The sequence below is a fragment of the Mobula birostris genome, chromosome 2, assembly GCF_030028105.1.
Source record: "Mobula birostris isolate sMobBir1 chromosome 2, sMobBir1.hap1, whole genome shotgun sequence".
Taxonomy (NCBI): Eukaryota; Metazoa; Chordata; class Chondrichthyes; order Myliobatiformes; family Myliobatidae; genus Mobula; species Mobula birostris.
This window is the reverse complement of record NC_092371.1, coordinates 74,996,862-75,016,375: the sequence shown is the minus strand read 5'-3', so window position 1 is coordinate 75,016,375 and position 19,514 is coordinate 74,996,862. Positions and strand designations below refer to the sequence as shown.

The window sequence follows — 19,514 nt, the reverse complement described above, 5'->3', positions numbered from 1 at the left end:
TATACATTAGCTTTGACTTCCCTTGTTAACCACAGTTGTAAAAATTTGATATTTGAGTATTTCTTTATTTTTGGAATATATCTATCTTCCTTATCTTTTCCAGAAACTCAAGCTGTTGCTGCTCTGCTGTCATCCCTGCCAGCGTCTCCTTCCAATTTACTTTGGCTAATTCCTCTCTCATACCACTAATTTCCTTTACTCCATTAAAATTTTGCTATGTCAGACTTTACTTTTTCCCTATCAAATTTCAAATTGAACTCAATCATATTGTGATCACTGCCTCCTAAGGGTTTCTTTACTTTGAGCTCCCTAATCACCGCTGTTTCATTACATAACATGCAGTCCAGTATAGCATATCTCCTAGTAGGCTATTGACAGGCTGCTCTGAAAAGCCATCTCATAGGCATTCAACAAATTTACTCGCTTTAGATCAATTATCTGCCTGATTTTTCCCTAACTACCTACATGCTAAAATCTCCCATGACTATCATAACATTGTCCTTTTGACGCGCCTTTTCTATGTCATGTTGTAGTCTGTGGTCCACGTTCCTGGGAGGCCTGTATATAACTGCCATCAGGGTCCTTTTACCCTTGCAGTTTCTTAACTCAACCCACAAGTATTCAACATCTTCCGATCGATCCTCTGCCACATCTTTCTAATGATTTGATGCCATTGTTTACCAGCAGAGCCACACCACCCCTTCTGCCTACCTTCCTAACCCTCTGTTACAACGTGTAACCCTGAACATTCAGCTCCCAACTGCAGCCATCCTTCAGCCACGATTCACTGATGGCCACATCATACCCGACAATCTGTAGAAGCGCAACGACATCATCGACCTTATTTCTTATACACTGTGCATTGAGGTATAATATTTTGAGTACTGTATTTGCTACCCTTTTTGATTCTGCACCCCTAATGCACTGATGTTCACCCTGCTGGCTGCACTTTTGTCCTATTATCTGCCTGCCCTTCCCGACAGACTGACTGCACGCTATCCTTGCTTTTTTTTAACCACTCGCCCTATCCTGAGTCCCTTCACTCTGTTCCTATCCCTTGCAAAATTAGCTTAAACCCTCTCCAAAAGCTCTAACAAACCTGCCTGCGAGAATATTGGTCCACCTCGGGTTCAAGAGCAACCGGTCCCTTTTGTACAGGGCATGCCTCCCCCAGAAAAGATCCCAAAGATCCAAGAACCTGAAACCCTGCCTCTTGCACCAGCTTCTCAGCCACATGTTAATCTGGCAAATTATCCTGTTTCTACCCTCACTGTGGTTCGTAATTACAAGTCGTTATTTGTTTGGATCCAGAAATATCAGTTACTTTTATAAGTGGAGATTCAATTTTCTAAAATCCAGAGAACATCTATGCTGCAACACACATGCACCAGTGACCGAAAATATACACTCCTTTCTCCTTTGAACAGCAGGCTCATAACATGCAGGGGCAGCGCGGTAGTGTAGCGGTTGATGTAACGCTATTACAGCACCCGCAACCTGGGTTCAGTTCCTGCCATCATGCATAAAGAGTTTGTATGTTCTCCCTGTGATGGCGTGGGTTTCCTCTGGGTGCCCTCCCAAGTCCCAAAGATTAGTAGACCAATTGGTCACATGGGTTAAGTGAGCAGCATGGACTCTTTAAGAAGGCTAGCCAGCGGCAATAGCTGTAAGCAGAGAGCACTATGCAGCATGCATCAACTACAAGCACTGCTACACTACTGCACTAGATGCTTCACACACACCCTGTGAGCAAATACATACACATACATACACACACACACACACACACACACACACACAATGCTGTGGCGGTGAGAGCGTACAGCAGGATGGGGCTGACTGTCAATACCACCAAGACAGAAGTGGAGTACCAGCGTCCCACCCACTCTACCTGCCTTCACTGTTGGTGATGAAAAGCTGTCAGTAGTGCTGTCTTTCAAATATCTGGGGAGCATTCTCTCTGGGGATAGCGGCATTGACAACGACATCCAGAGCCGCATTAAACAGGCATCAGCTGCCTTTGGGAGACTTCGGCGTAGAGTTTTTCAGAACAGGAGGCTTCGTCCCTCCACAAAGGTTGCCGTATACCAAGCGGTCTGTGTCACCACCCTTCTTTATAGCTGTGAAGCTTGGGTAACCTACAGCCGTCACATCAAGTCCTTGGAGCGCTCCCACATAAGCTGCCTCCAGCACATCCTGGGAATTACCTGGTGTGAGCGGGTGCTCACACTGAAATACTTGTAAAGACCAACTGCAGGAGTATTGAGGTCATGGTCATCCATCGTCAGCTGCAGTGGCTGGGGCACGTGATAAGGATGCCCCCATGTTGGCTACCCCGCAGAGTGTTATACGGCCAGCTACATCATCGTCGACACTCAGCTGGAAGGCCGAAGAAGCGCTATAAGGATCAGATGAAGAATGCTTTAAGGAAGTGCAAGATCAGACCAGAGAACCTGGAGGAGGTTGCTGCGGACCGTACCCCTTGGCGACAGCTGTGTAGGGACGGGGTTTGTATTCTGGAGACGGAAAGAACAACCAGAAGAGAGCTAGGAGAAATGCAGCCATAGTTGCCACCACTACTACATATATATGTCCCACCTGCAATAGAGCTTGTGTGTCCAGGATAGGACTGTATAGTCATCAAAGATCTCACTGTTAAAGGAGTGGACGTCATCATCGGATTTCGATGGACAACCGAAGGAGAAGATGGACTCTTTGGGCCAGAAGGTTGTATCTTTAAATTAAAAAAAAGATAAACAAAAACAAGACTAATTGAAAGAGAATACAAATTTTCAATGATATTATCAATTCACTGTTTTTAACCTAAAGCAACAAAAAAAATCCACCTAATCGTCATCTGCTACTCGAGTACCTTTTGATGCTGGTAGAGAAGTGTACTCAGTTTCTGAGAATTGACCCTGTAAAATCAGAATATGACCCAAAAGTAAGATACAAGTTGAATCCTTCTAGTGCAAAATGGGGAAAAAAATATATACAGTTTATTGGTTTGTATAGAATGTATAAACAAAACCACATTTGAAATTCATTTTGAAATGTGACTCTTTGCTGCTTGAAATTTGTCTAAATTTGTGATAAATAACACTGGGCAACAATTTTTTTTCAAAAGTGCTGCTTCCTCAGAAATTTTCTAAACTTTTTGAATCTGAACACAAATATAATTTTAGACTACTTGTATCATGTAGGAATTTGAAGAAACAAACTATCTTTTATTGAATATAATGTGCTTAATTTCATAATGGTGCTGACACTTTGCAGTAGTTCAACTGTTAGAAATGTTTTGATCATATTTATTTGTACTCTGTCTGAAGCTTCTTGCTTAAATGTCCAACAATAATCAGCCAGCAATGATGGATTTCCGTTGCTCTGATACAGTTTCTCAATGCCTGGGTGAAACCTTTCACCGTGCTTATTACTGACAGCGCCAAGATTTGCAGGGAAGAAGTCTAAATGGGAATGGAGAAAATGAATCTTCAATGATCTTTTGCACTTCATGGTTTTGTATGCTTGAAGCTTGTTGTCAACCAGCTGCATGTAGTTGGTGCTCTGTAGTGTCCAGAAAAGTTTCAGCAACATCCTTAAATGCCTTCAATTCGATTTCTCCAGTCCCACCACAAGTTCTTTGAATTACCTGTCACTGATGGTGACCCATTTGATTTGTGGACTACCAAAAATGCCTTCCTTAATTTTGGCATCAGTTATTCTGGGAAACATCTGTCTCAAATATCAAAATTCTTCTTGGAAGTTTTGTGCCTGGTGACAGCCAATTCCATCCTTGCAGTCTTGAACCCAGTAATTCTGCTTTCAAACTCCAGCCTCTCACCAGGTCATTTAACTCAGATTGAGTTATCAGATTAGGCTTACTCGATATAAAGGGTTCCAAATCTGTATCTGTGTCGTTTTCTATTCCTGGCTCGTTCATCATGGGATCTTTGTCTGCCTCCCCTATACTGTTTCTAGTGGCTTCAGTACTGGAAGAATTATTGTCATGTAGCACTGGTCTCATGGCTGAAGGGAGATTGAGATATTCTGTGTCAATGGATTTTTTGTTTTTAGCAGAGAAACCATACACATTGGTCAGACTGAAGTAGCAGTCTGTCACATGATCCTCTGCTCTTGCCATATCATTGGGACAGTGAACGACATTGACTTTAGAGTACCTTTGGGCTCAGCTCTAAGATCAACAGCGCATGTTGTGCAACAGATGTGAGGAGCTGAGACTTTGTCTCTATCGCTAATTTTACACCCAAAGTAGAGCACATATGCTTTCTTAATGAACTCCTCTGTCTTTGGGATTTAAGTGTATACTCGTCACAAATATAACAACGTATTGTGGTTGCAACATTGGTGAGACGCCTTGCTATCACAAATATTCTTGAAAATACAATTACTTTATTATAATAAGTGCACATAATACTCTATTTACGTAGAACCTGTGCGTCAATGTGGTTGCAACCCAATGTGTAAAGACAATGCATAGAACGGTGTGTGCGTGATGCTTTTATAGGCTTTCTAAAACCTGTCCTAGCATACAGTATTCACCCTCCCTATGCATGGACAACATAGAAAACTTTTCAACTTACATTGTGGGCAACATTTTAATTGACTTGAATTATGAATTAAAAAATTATCTATATTTTTTTCAAAATGGTGCGTAATAGGAAAATTTCATGGTAATTGTCATGATTAGCAGCCCAAGATCCATAAGATACACCCAAAAGTAATCAGGAAGCAAAATCTTTGTTGTCCAGTGTAGTGTGGAAGATGTGTAGCTGGGGTGGTTGACGGTTGAGTTGAGTTCTCCAATCTTGACATTTTACTTGCAAATGTTTCATCACCATGCAAGGAGACACTGCACTGAAGATGTCTTCTTGCATGGTGACGAAATGTTTGCAAGTAAATTACCAAGATCAGAGAACAGCTCAACCCAACTACGACTTGTTATAAGCTAACAAAATGATTTTTGCCTTGTTGAGATGTTACTTACTGAAGCCCATCACCCCTACTGGGGTGTTGCCACCGACAGCAGCTCACCAGAATCTTCTGTCCTGGACTAGCCCTTTCAGTTTTTTTTCTCCAGGTGTAACCCATCTTCAAAGATCCTTCCTCTCCCAGAGATGAGGTCTTTGGAGCTTCTTTTGGCATTTCTATTGCTGTGTTTTTAAGGGATGGGGTCGCTGGCCCTGCACTTGACCCTCTTCCTTTTGCAGCTGGATTCGGGACATCCATGGAGAGATGTGAGTGCAGGTAAATGCTTTGTATAGAAATATTTGGAAATATTGCACTTTTGTAACCTTCTCTGTAATTTAGGATCTGGATTATTAAATAAATACTCAACATACCAAGGGTTAACCAACAAATACTTTGATCCTAGGACTGGGTTTGTGAATGCGAAGAAGGTGATGAAGTTGAGGAGGCTATTAGGAAGTGACACGTTTATATCGGCAGAAAAGGGTAACTATTTTATTTTTATTAAATAAATGTTTTTCTAGTGCCTCTTTCCCCTTCCTTTCCAGTCTTGTTGGAGAGTCTCGGCCCAAGGTTGAGAGGGATAATGAATGAGCCATGATGAAATGGCAGAGCAGACTCAATGGGCCAACGGCCTAGTTCTGCTCCTGTGGTTTGTGTCTTATGAAACGTTGGCTGTTTATTCCACTCCATAGACGCTCCCTTACCTGCTTTCCTCCAGCATTTTGTGTCTGTTTCTCCGGATGCTGGTCTCCTTAATCTGTTGTCAATCAGGAATGGTAACAAACCAGGTCCATATCAACTTTAAGGTGTTCTCTTGGCTTCTCTGAGGATTGCCACCTTGTCAAGGTGGGGGGGCTTGTGAGTTCCTGAGACCCTGGAGGTGATGACACCTGGACTTTAGCTCCTGGTGGCAAGGTCAAGGGGGAGGCCCCAGACGAAGAACGATCCAATCAAGACTTTATCAGTGGAGCTGGCAGATGATGATGACACATCACAAAGACAGTGAAGGTGGAAGGCTGCAGCAGTGAAGGATCCATGCCACTGGACACTGGACCCCTCACCCTCACCCTGATCTGTCAAGTACTGTGTGGTGGCTGCCTGTGCATCATCCTCTCCATGCGAACAAAGTCATGCACAGGCATTCTCCATTAAGGGAATCCCCCTAACAACCTGGATTAAGTCCCATTGTGTTCCCGGATCGGCCTCTACAGCTGCCTGACATCCCGCCAATAGACCACTGTTTGAATTGAGTGATTGCATTACAAATAGTTATCACTGAATGCCTCCTTGTCTCTGATTATACATCTCTGTTCCAAGTTCTGTTGGTTGGGACCCTGTGTTTTTGGGCTGTCGAAAGCATTGAAAATCCTGAGGATGTCATGGCTGTTAGCCAATTGCTGAGCCACTAGCATCGTCTCCAACCAACTTAAGCAATTAATTCAATTTACCCAAACAGTTTATATAACTTATTTGTGCCTTGGGATGCAAAGCATGAAAAATTATGCATTGATTTTGTGAATGCTGTTACTGAGCTGAATTCACACATGGAATTGTTTTCTAATTGGTATTTTTCAACGGCTTATTCGAAAGTTGCATTTCCAGGCGTTCCTTTAGAATTGGAACATGCAATGTACTCAGTTTCCACTTTGTTAGGTACAGGAGTAGAACCCAGTTTAGTCTTCTGCTGCTGCAGCCCACCCACTTCAAGGTTTGACATGTTCTGCGTCCACAGATGCTCTTCCGCTCACCACTGTTGTAATGCATGGTTATTTGAGTTATTGTTGCCTTCCTGTTAGCATGAACCAGTCTGCCCATTCTTCTCTGACCTCTCTCATTAACAAAGCATTTTTTGCCCACATTACTTCTGTACAGTGGATCTTTTCTTTTGTTTTTCACACCAGTCTCAGTACATGAAAGTCCCAGGAGATCAGCAGTTTCTGAGATTCTGAAACCACCCCATGTGGCACCTCATTCCATAGTCAAGGTCGCTTGGCTCACATTTCTTCCCCATTCTGACTGGTCTGTACAACAACTGAACCTCTTGACCACATCTGCATGCTTTTATACATTGAGTTGCTGCCACCTGATTGACTGATTAGATATTTGCATTAATGAGCAGATGTAGTTAAGAAAGTGGCCACTAAGTGAAATTTCTTGTGCATTTTTGATCTCCTTGTGGTTTCAGTAAATGTGCCAGCTGTCAGCATGGGACGACTTAATTTGGGAGTATAATAGTTGAAGAGGGATAACACGTTAATGGGCAATAACTGCACCTCTTTCATTCATTTTGTTAAACTTGATGGACACAGCTCTGTCCATCACAGGCGAAGTCCAGCCCCCTATTGAGCACATCTACAAGAAGCACAACCGCAAGAGAGCAGCAACTCCATCGTCCATGGCATCTCTCTTCTTTCTCTCTCCATTGGGAAGAAGGTATAGGAGCCATAGGTCCCACACCACCGGGTTCAGCGATATTTATTACCCTTTAACCATCAGTCTCCTGAGCCAGCAGAGATAACTTCACTGACCCCAACTCTGACCCAATTGCATAACTTATGAACTCACTTTCAGGGACTCTACAATTCATGTTCTCAGTATTATTTATTTATTTTATACTCGCACAGTTTGTCTTTTGCACTTTGATTGTTTGTCAGTCTTTGTGTGTAGTTTTTCATTGATTCTATTGTATTTCTTTTGTTCTACTGTGAATGATGACAAGGAAATTAGTCTCTGGGTGGTATGTGGTGACGTGTACTTCCATAAGTTCACTTTGAACTTTGTAAAGGATTGTTTGTCTTGACCTAAGTAAGAGGATAATAAAATATAGCATTCATCATGGTTAACTCCGCCATAGGTGATCTCAAGCCCAGGTGCAAAAGGAGGAGTGCTGGTCATAGGGCTAGCAGCCCAGTCCTGTAAAGGAAGGATCTTCGCTTTACGTGGGCTACACCTGGGGACACCTTTTTGAGTGTGAAACGAGCTACCAGCGCAAGCGGTGGATGCGATTTTGATTTCAGTGTTCAAGAGGTGTTTGGATAGGTACAGGAATGGGAGAGGTATGGAGGGCTATGGTCTGGGTGCAGGTTGATGGGACTAAGACAGTTTAAATGGTATGACAGGGACTAGATGGGCCAAAAGGTCTTTCTTGTGCTGTGGTTTTCCATGACTGTCTTGCGAGGCCTTGGACAGAGGATGCTGGCGAGCTGCCTTTGGCAGCCTATGTCTCAGTGATGAGCTTAAGAAGAAAAATTCGTTGACAAAGTTGAGCTTCTTTAAATTTTAACCTCTAACCCTGTGGTATTGTGGCACAGTCTGAGTCCACTATTTGAAACACTCACTTGGTTGTTGACTTATCTGTGCATCTAAGTTCACATAACCAGGTTTTATGTTGTGCATATACTACTTTCATGGTGTGCAACCATGAAATTTAAATTTTGTGTTTTATTTAGACTTCGGAGCAGAATTAGGCCATTCAGCTCGTCAAGTCTGCTCTGCCATTTTATCATGGCTGATTTATTATCCTTCTCAGAATTCTCTTGAATTCTCCCCATAACCTTTTATGCCCTTATTAATCAAGAACCTATTAACCTCTGCTTTAAATATACCCAATGACTAGGCTGCCTTACTGTCTGTGGTAATGAATTCCACCCTCTGGTTAAAAGAAGTTCCTCCTCATCTCTGTTCTAAAGGGACCTGTTACAATTTAAGTAACATGGTGTTAAATATTTTATTAAATCCAAATGCTTAACCAAAATGAGAATATTCAGAACTATAGCATTCCAAAATTGACCTAATAAATTATATCCTTTTAGTTTTTTTCCTTTTGATTTCTTTTTTGATCAATCTTTTTATTAATTTTAAAAAGTACATATATACAAACAAGAGGAGAATTGTCTCAAATATCTATATCGATAACAATACATATAAAAGGTAAAATAAACATTATCAAGATCATACATAGTATAAATCTAATAATATATAATAAGATAATCAATTCTCCTCTTATCATTTCATAAAAATAAAAAAATTAAAGAAACCATTATAATATTTTTTATATATATAAATAAAAAGGAACCCCACTGTTCTCTATAAACTAAAACAAAAGGTTTTAAGAAAAAGGAAAAAAAAGGGGGACTGGGCAGCCCATACTGAGAGTAAAAGCAAGAAGAAAGAAACTTCCTGATCAAATGCAAAGTTTCGAGAAAGTAACTGGAAGAGCAATAAATCAAACCATATGAAAATATTGAATAAAAGGTCACCAGGTTTCTTCAAATTTAAAGGATGTATCAAATGTCCAACTTCTTATTTTCACTAAACTTGGAACATAATGGAGGAAAGCCAATAAAAAACAGTAGGTGGATTAGAATCCTTACATTTAAGCGAAGTGGCTCTCCTAGCCAATAAAGTTGTAAAAGCTATCATCCATTGAGTGGAAACAGGAAAATATTCTGCTTCCGGTGGAATGATCCCATTCTTAAAGCTACTGAATATGAAATTAACTGTGCCCTAAGAAAAGATTTCATCGCATCCTAAATAACCAAATTTGACATCCCCTCAGTTGTATTTAATTCAAAAAAGAGAGAAATTTGCTCTTTAATAAAACTTACAAATGCTGAATTGTGCAGCAGTGTAGCATTAAATCTCCACTGAGATGCATTCCATATATTATCAGGGAACTTCAGTATTGATTTCTCACCTTTGTACATTCTTAGGGGGTATATTTTCTTTCTAGATTGTGTCCAACTTTAATTGTGATGGGGGTAAATTTTAAAAATTGCCAGTCATTTGCAGTGTGCAGGCATTGACCAGAACAATATATTAGCAGATTATCAAATGGTGCCCCCATAAATAATAAACATTTTTTTCTATTTATCCTTTAATGTTATTGCATTTATAACTGTGGTTTATTTAACATCATTTTTATTGTGTTTTGATAAAGGGGTTTATCTGTATTTTAAATACAAAACCTGAAGTATTATTTTACTTCTATTATGTGCTGATCCTTGTAAGTCAGAACACCGGCTGATTTACCATAAACGGAGGTGGTATCTGCGTGTGGCAGTCCCTCACTTGCTGCTCCCGAGGGAAGGTCCTTGCGTTGACGTGATCTCTCTCTCTCCCCTGATGGTGCTGGAGCAAGGTTTAATCGATGCAGATTGTAGATTTGGACTCTAATTCAGGTTTATGATGTGTTCTAGTTTCTGGTTTCTAGTTCTGGTCGCTCTTTATTGTTACTACTTCTCAGCGATTTAAAAAAAAAAAAAAAAAAGCTCTTAATCAGGCAGTTGCAGGTAATGAACGCTGAACTAAAATACTCCTTTTGATTTTGTTTTGTATTCTGTGTTTTCACTTTTTTTGTTGCAGTTTGCACTTTTTTTTGCACCAGGAGGAGAGGGGGATTTGATGTTTTTCTTTGAAGAGGTTGGTTTCAAGGTTGTTCTTTGTTTCATGACTGTCTGGAAAAGACAAATCTTGGTTGTACACTGCATAAATATACTTTGAATACTAATTAAATGTACTTTGAATCTTGAACATGGTGAGTAATTTGTCATGACTGTCTTGTCAAATTATTGTAAATAGGAACTAAAGTAATGGTAGTTTATGTAAACACGAACACTTCTGATCTTTTTCACTTTAGATCCAGAAGAATTTATTAATGTCCTACTGCATGAGGTCCTAGCAGCTGATCCTTTGCTAAAGATCAGGTAATTTTTCTGAAGAAGAGTCTCAGCTTAAAACTTTGATTGTTTTCCTCTTTCAATGCTGCCTCACCTGCTGAGTTTCTCCAGCACTTTGTGTGTTGCTCAAGATTTCCAGCATCTGCAGAATTTCTTGTTTATATTGGTAATTTTTCTTTTGTATTTCTTTTTTTGAAGATATTGATATTTGGTTAATTTTAGCTCAGTTCATGCCTATTAAACCAACTCAGTTTTTAACTGGAGCAAACTCGATGGGCTGAGTGGCCTAATTCTGCTCCTATATCTTATGGTCTTATCGAGAAGAGGCTGGAATCTTGGGTGAAAAGGGTAATGCTTCAAGAGGTGTTGGGTTAGGGCAACAATATTACAGCGCCTGCAACCTGGGTTCATTTCCCGGCACTGCTTGTATGGGTTTGCTCCAGATTCCTCCCACATTCCAAAGATGTACTAGTTAGTAGATTAATTAGTTAATTGGGTGAAATTGGGCTGGAAAAGCCTGCTGCCATGCTGTATCTCTAAATCAGGGGTTCCCAACCACCTTTATGCCATGGCCCAGTACCATTACGCAAGGGGTCCGTGGACTGAAGGTTGGGAACCCTCTGTGCTAAATAAATAAACTCAGTGGGTCTAACAGCCCCCGTAGAAACAAAGGGTGTCTGGTGATGCTTTAGGTGAAGACCTGCAACAACACAAATGAAGCAAGGTCCTGGCCCAAAACATTCATGTGTTGTATTTGATTCCAGAGATTGCTGCTTGACCCATGGAATTCTTCCACTGTTCTGTTTTTTTAAAAAAAATTCCAATGCCTACCTACTTGATGTCTATTGCAATCCTCAAGAGTATAGTCTGACTAAGTTCAGGTCTGTTCAGCAAATATTTTCAATTGATCCTGGCACCAAAGCTAATTTTCAATGAGAAGTGATGCTTTCAGTTGGATTTTGTGTGATAATTTTTAAATGAAGGGTGATCAGGATCTCAGCACATATCCTAACTTTAATTTCCAACCTTTTGTCATTTCCAGAGGGGGAAAATTTCAGGCTGAAAATAGGTCCTTTTAATTTATTACTTTTAAAATGTTTATTTGTTGTCTCATAGTTCAGCTTGGAGATTCCCTTATTGAATATTTATATAGTAAGAAAACTGACCTAGTGAACACATCTTGTAGTTACTCACATTAATATTTTGTATCTGTGGCTACTCAAACACATCTGGGGCTCCTTACAGGAGAGGACTTATTTCATGTTGTATTTGTTTATTGAGATACAGTGCGGAGTACCTACCCTTCTGACCTTTTGAGCTGCACTGCCCAGCTAACCCCAGCAGCTCCGATTTAACCCTAACCTAATCACTGGACAATGTACAACGACCAGTTAGCCCACCCGGTAGGTCTTTGGACTGTGGGAGGAAATCAGAGTACCTGGAGAAAGCCCACACATTCCATGGGGAGGACGTACAGAAACCCCTTACAGAGTACACCAGCGTTGAACTAAATTCCGATGCCCCGAGCTGTAACAGCTTCATGCTATCACTGCTCTACCGTGGCACCTGGTCTGGTTCCTGTGTCAGCTTGGATGTCCTGATGGGCTTGAATAATTGATCTTTGCATCTGGACTTGTCGATAGGCTTCGTTATAGATGTAATCCTGTTTTCCAACTATATCATTTCTCACAATTAATATTTTTAACTGAACTGATCAACATCTGAAACTCACGACATTACAGTAGTATTGTGATTGTGGGTAAATTGCACAACAAAATATTGACTAGTTTATTCAAAATGAGGGGAAAAAAGGAGGAACTAATCTCTTGCCAGTGTAATTTTGAAAGCAAAATAACTTGCAGCTATGTTTATTTTTTTTTAAAAGGAACAAATCAGATAAAATTGTTATAGGATCACTACTTTGCATTTTCAATTCTTATTTTTATTAAGATTTTAACCACAGTGTTCTCCCGCAGTGATAATACAACTTTTCAATACAAGCTAGCTAGCAATCTTGGAGCCGCAACAAACTGATGAGTACTCTGCTTTCAGTATTTCTCTTGTGATAATCTCTTAGTGACTTGGACTGAAATTAATAATCTTAAAGATAAAGATTAGTTTTATTTGGGCAAACAAAACACGCAGTGAAATGTGTTCCTTTGCGTCAAAACAAATGGGTGAGTATCATGCTGGGCAGTTGACAAATGTCGCCAAGCTGTCAGTGCCAACATAATTTGCCCATAACTCACCCAACCATACATCTTTAGAATGTGGGAAGAAATTGGAGCATCCAGAAAAAAAACACACAGTAACAGGGGGAACATAAAAACTCCTTACAATGTGGGAATCGAACCCTGATCTTACAGCTGGTGCTGTAAAGCTTGGCACTAACTGCTACACTACTGAGCTCCTTGCAATATGCATGTGATTTCTAAGAATTAAATTGTGTTCAAATTCTAACCCACTGTAATTATAATACCTTTGCGTTTCTAGTTACTGTCCTAATAGCTGCAAAGAGTGACTTTTTTTTATTGCATGGAATCCAAGAGATTTATACAATGTTACTTTTTACATGTACACTTTAGGTCAGGCGAAAAAATTCAGGAGAGCAATTGTTATCAGATAATCCTGGAGAAAGATGATAAAGTGAAAGTGCCAACAGTACAGTTTCTCCTGGAGAGATCCTTCCTGTCTTGTGACCTAAAATTTGAGGAGGTTGGTCACTGTGTGTTCAAAAAAAAATTGTGGCTTTTTGTTCTTGCATGTTAATGGTGTTATTTGGAGGGTGGGTAAGGTTTCACTGAAAATTTTTATTAATCTTTCTTTCACTTCATTATTGCTGAGTGACTTGCCTTACAAATTAAGTTTTGTTTTAAAACCCATGAATGCTCATCAAGAAATTAAGCTTAGTCTACTTCAGTTATTTCTCTTTAGTACCATAGTCGGAAAGCACAACGGCATAGAAACTCTCTGCAGCCTGGGTTTCTGCCTTGAAGGACCTACCTGTCCTTCATACCTCTCCCATCCATGTACTTAACCAAACTTCTCTTAAATAATGCAGCTGAGCCCACATCCATCACTTCTGTTGGCAGCTGTTCCACACTCACCACCCTCTGAGTGAAGACATTCCCATTCAAGTTCCCCTTAAGTAATGACCATAAGGTTTGAATTCTGAATAAATAGTGTAATAATTGAGCATTTAGGAATACAAGAATAATTACGTTTAAATGAAAGTGACTAAGCACATATCAGCAATATTAACATTTATCAAAACTGATCTCATCAGTAACTTGTGCTTCTGACTTGTAAAGCTTTTTTAATCTGAGTGAAGTTGTAGTACACTGTCTTGGTATATTATACTATACTGTGTTGTAATGCATTACCTTCACTCAGTGGCCACTTTACTTCATACCTCCTGTACTTAATACGCTCAGTGGCCAGTTTATGTTAATGATCTCCAAGGTCTGATGTGTTGTGCACTCAGAGATGCACTTCTGCACACCACTGTTGTAATGTGTGGGTATTTGAGTTACTGACACCTTCCTGTTGGCTTGAATCAGGCTACATCCACACTATGCTGGATAATTTTGAAAACGCCCGTCTCGAGTAAAAACGACAGGCGTCCACACTAAGCGTTTTTCAAAATATCTCCGTCCACATTAGACGGATATTTTGGCGAATCTCCTACTGGGCATGCGCAGGACACACAGAAAACAAGCGAAGAGGAAACGGTATACTTAGTGCGCGTTTGTCCAATTACAGAGTAGAAAAACTTCAAAGGAATTGCTATTGGCTCTTGCGCAGGAGGACTTAAAACTTAAAAAAAACAAATACAAGAGCATATAGAGGCAACCGACAGGGAACTTACGGACAGTATGATCTGGCTGACGACGAATGTTAAAAAACTGACTAACTCTGTTGCATTAATAAAGCACCTTGTTAAATGTATAAAACATGACTGCGTCAGTGTTATCTTGTATTTCCATACAATGTTACATTAGGCTGTTATACATCTGTTGTCAGAGAAGTACTTGCATAGGTAAACCATCTTGGTTCTTGATCCTCCAAAATATTCCGCATGGAATTTAAACTGGAGGTGGAGGAGAGTGTTTTCTGTCCTTACCTTCATACAAGCAAGGACAGAAAACAGGGCAAAGTGAATATGCTTATTTATTCAGTAAGCTATGGGTCGAAGTATTTGGTGAGTACATTTGTAACTCTTCTGGCTTCAGTCTCATTGCTGTCTGTTCTGAAATTGTTAGATTCTGCGAAGCGCAGAATCAAATATCGCTGTGATTGTACGCTGTAAACAATAAAGTAGTAATAATAATAAGAAAACAATGAAATGTCGCGCTGCCACCATTTGTTCCGGCACGTCATGACAGCGGTTTTAAAAAGCTCCAGTTACCCCGTACACACTGCAACGGATATTAGGCGTTTTCAGATTTATTCACTCTGGAGACCGTTTCTGAAAATCTCCGTTTTCGGGGGCTAAAAATGCCGGTTCAGTGTGGACGGAGGGTCAAAACGAAGAGAAAAAGCTTCGTTTTCAAAATTATCCGGTGTACTGTGAATTAAGCCTCGGTCTGGCCCTTCTCTGACCGCTCCCATTAACGAGTCATTTTCACCCACAGAACTTTGCTGCCATGTGATTGACTGATTAGATATTTGCATTAATGAACAAGTGCGCAGGTGTATCTAGTAAAGTGGCCACTGATTGAATTGCCATTCTGTCACTTTTATCTGAGTTTGAGCAATGCCCCGACTGATGGGATTAAAATCCCCTTTCTGATAAAGTGGGATCCATTTAGATCAATTTCAAACACATTTTTTCTTTTTGTTGCTCCATTTTACATAACTGAAGGTAAATTGAAATGGCAGTTGTGTCGTGCAATATATATTTTAGATTGATATGTGTGTTCGGAGTTTGAGGTTTGGAATTACGGAATAATTGGGTTAATATAGAGCATGGTCATAGAACACTACAGCATAGAAACAGGCCATTCAACGCATCTAGTCTGTGCCAAACCATTAATTTGCCTACTTCTGCCAACCTGCACCCAGACAATAGCTCTCCATACCCCTCTCATCCATGTACCTATCCAAATTTCTCTTAAAAGTTGAAATCATCTTTGCATCTACCACTTGTGCTGGCAGCTTGTTCCACACTCTCGCCACTCTCTGAGTGAAGACATTCTCTCTCATATTCCCCTTAAACCTTTCACCTTTCACCTTTAACACATGACATTTAGTTCAAGTCTCACCCAACCTCAGTGGAAATAGCCTGCTTGCATTTACCCTATCTACACCCCTCATATTTTGTATACCCCTATCAAATCTCCCCTCGGTCTTCTATGTTCTAGGGATTAAAGTCCTAATGGAGATGTTGGAGGCATTCATATCCAAAATATGGAGATATTGTCAAATTATGCTTCCAGTCTGTATGATCTTGAGTTTCCATTCGTTACCAAATGTCTGTTGGTGTTTCAATTTCAGATCCCGTCATGCCTATTGGTGCAAATGCCAAGGTTTGGAAAGCAGTTTAAAATGTACACTGAAATTATGCCCTCACTAGAACTAGACATTACAGATTTACTCCATAACAGTAAGTATTGACTGTGTGTTTGTAATTCAGTCAGTTGTGTTATAAAGCCTCTCTTATAGCATGATGTGAATGTGCAAGTGGATTAATAATAGTAATGATTATAAACATCAAGAGTACTGTTAGTTTTATTTGTCTCACACAGTGAAATATGTCAATATGCGCCAATGACAAACAGTCTAAATCTGTGGGGAGTAGCCCTCAAGTGTTGCCACGCTTCCGGCGCCAACACAACGGACCCACAATTTACTAACCCTGTCCCGTGTGGGATGTGGGAGGAAACCAGAGCACCCAGAGGAAACCCATGCAGTCATGGGGAAAGCATGTAAACTTACAGACATTGGCAGGAATTAAACCCTGATTAGTGATCGCTGTCACTGTAATAACGTCACACTGCTGTGCTGCCCAATAATTCTGTGTGTTTGGAGAACATGGCCATATTGTTTTCTTCTTGCAGCTCTGAGGCAGTGCTTCATTTGTGGAGTGGTAGCGGAATATGAATGCGTTCAGTGCCTTCTGGATCCAATGCTTAGCCCGGGTGCTATAAAACAGTACTGCAATACTTGCAATAATCAGGTATGGTCTAATCATAAGCAGATAAATGGGGTACTAAAACAATTGTACCACAGTCCTTTCAACCAGACTTCTGGGTTTGGATCCAGGCAGTTCTGAAATTGCTACATTCCAAGATCCAGTGCAAAACAAAAAGCTCAGCGAGTGCTGATTTATAACTGGCCAACAACTGGTGCAGATGCCAGTCTATTGTGGACTTCAGGAAAGGCTAGATGGTCATGTCAGAGTGGATCCAAGTCATATCTGAAGCAATAATTGGCCTCATGCGGATTTCCTTGGTAATTTCAGCAATCAGTTTCATATATAAAATGTTTTGCACTTCCCACTAATAGTAATAGATTTTCTAATGCATTTTACCATATGATACATGAGCAGAATCGGGCCATTCAGCCCATCAAATTAGCTCAGTCATTCAATCATGGCTGATTCTTTTTTTTTCTCTCTCAACCCCTTTGCTCTGTGATCCCTAACCCATTTACCAGTCACGAACTTATCAGTCTCTGCCTCGAATACACCCACAAATCCCAATGACTTGACCTCTCTGGCAACAAATTCTACAGATTCACTATACTCTGGCAGAAGAAATTCCCCCTTATCTCAGTTTTAAGCAGACATCTCTTTATTAGGAGTCTGTGCCTTCGGTTGTAGACACTAATACTAATGGTAAACGTCCTCTGCAAATCTGCTCTGTTTAGACCTTCCATTATCATGTGGATTCCACCCCATTCCCCAATCCTCTGAATTTGCATTGCGTACAGAACCAGAGATACCAAATTTCACACTTTATGGATCAAAAACTACATTGACTCCCACTCTGTTGCAGTGGAGCTGGATTGAGCTGAACTGTATATGCCTGGACTTTTTTGATGTCTTTGTGATTTGGTGTCTTATGTTCTGTGTTTCTCACTCTTTTTCTTGCCGATTGTGGGATTTGTTCTTTTTTTAGCGCGTGTTGGGGGTTTGATGTTTTTCTTTAAACGGTTTCCATGGTTTTTGTTTTGTGGCTGTCTGTGGGGAAGACAAATCTCAGGGTTGTGTACAGCATGCAGATTTTGATAATAAATATACTTTGAATCTTTATTATATTTCTTTTTGGAATTTTCCACAGGTTCATTCCCACAAAGAGAGGAAGGATCACCAATTTAGAAAATTTTCATCTCCGAACAATGTTTCTGTTAAAGTCCCTTTTCCACGACACAAGATGGAATTGTTTGCTGTTCTTTGTATTGAAACCAGCCACTATGTTTCATTTGTGAAATATGGCTCCAGCATACATTCCTGGCTGTTCTTTGACAGCATGGCTGATCGGATTGGTAAGTTCTATTCAATGCATCATGCGAACTATGTTGGTCTCCCTCCTAGTTAACACCTTAACAGGGTTAAGGTTCCTAAGGTATTCTTTCTGATGTAAAAATTCCTATAGCAGGAGAATCAGCAAATCCTTAATTTTATCATGCTACCAATTGCTGCAGGTAGTAAGAAAAGAAGTCAGAAGTTGCTCAGATGTCCTGGTAAGAATGCAGTCAATCAGAAGTAAACCTTGCTTCTTTTGACCAGCTGGAGCTTGCAAATCATTCATCTATTGGCCATCGTTTGCTAAACTAAAGAATCTTTGAGCTCCACAGTCTTTTCAGTTTTCAGTAGTTTATTGCACACATGACTACCCATTAATCCAGTCAGCATGACCTGGGTTTTGATGGCTCTGGGCCTGTACTTCCTGGATTTTAAACAATGAGGGAGGATCTCATTGAAACCCATCAAATTTTGAAAGGCCTTCTTAGAGTGGATGTGTAGAGGATGTTTCCTGTAGTGGGGGAGTCTAGCACCATAGGGCATAGCCTCAGATTTGAAGGACATCCACTTAGAACAGAAGTGATAAGGAATTTCTTTGGCTGGGCGATGGTGAATGTGTAGAATTCATTGCTATAGATGGCTGTGGAGGCCAAGTCATTCGGTATATTTAAACAGGAGGTTGATAAGTTCTTGATTAGTAAGGGCATCAAAGTTTTCAGAGAGAAGGCAGGAGATTGGGGTTGAGAGTGATAATAAATCGTTAAAGGAATGCGGGGCAAGCACAGTGGCTGTTGTCAAAGTGGATATAGACTGCTGATCTTAAGGCTTTAGCTCTTCGAGGCTTCAGCAAAAAGGGGCTTCCCTCAGAAACCAAAGGAAAGAAAAGCTCAGGTTTTTTCCTTCTCTTTATATCTGCTCAGCTAGGATAGTAGACATGCCAGGCAGGACCTCTAGTATCCCTGACCACTACAAATGCAAGAAGTGCAACCAGCTGCAGCTTCTAACTAACTGCATTAAGGAGCTGGAGCTGGAAGTGGATGAACTCTGGATCATTCGGGAGGCTGAAGGGGTGATAGATAGGACGTATAGAGAGGTAGTTACACCCAGGGTGCAGGACACAGGAAACTGGGTGACAGGAAGGGGAACGGGGGCTAAGGAGCCAGTTCAGAGTACACCTATGACCTCCCCCTCAGTAACAGGTATGTCACTTTGGATACTGTTGGGGTGGGATTGACCTACTAGAGGAAAGTTACAGTGGTTGGTTCTCTAGCACTGAATCTGCCTCTGTGATTCTAAGGGAGGGGGGAAGAAGAGGCACACTGTGGTGATAGGGGGATGGATAGGAGGTTCTGTGGGTGAGAACAAGAGTCCTAGATAGT

The 19,514-nt window shown here is 40.6% G+C and overlaps 1 protein-coding gene across 1 annotated transcript in view; it reads left to right on the top strand.

Moving 5' to 3' along the window:
• Positions 1–19,514, top strand: part of cyld2 (cylindromatosis (turban tumor syndrome) 2) — a 78,868-nt gene that overhangs the window by 50,357 nt on the left and 8,997 nt on the right. Inside the window, exons 8-13 of the mRNA XM_072243171.1 lie at positions 5,393–5,472; positions 10,628–10,694; positions 13,253–13,382; positions 16,164–16,272; positions 16,727–16,845; positions 17,951–18,155. Of these exons, the coding sequence (XP_072099272.1) occupies positions 5,393–5,472; positions 10,628–10,694; positions 13,253–13,382; positions 16,164–16,272; positions 16,727–16,845; positions 17,951–18,155 (710 nt within the window). The remainder of the gene's footprint in view (positions 1–5,392; positions 5,473–10,627; positions 10,695–13,252; positions 13,383–16,163; positions 16,273–16,726; positions 16,846–17,950; positions 18,156–19,514) is intronic.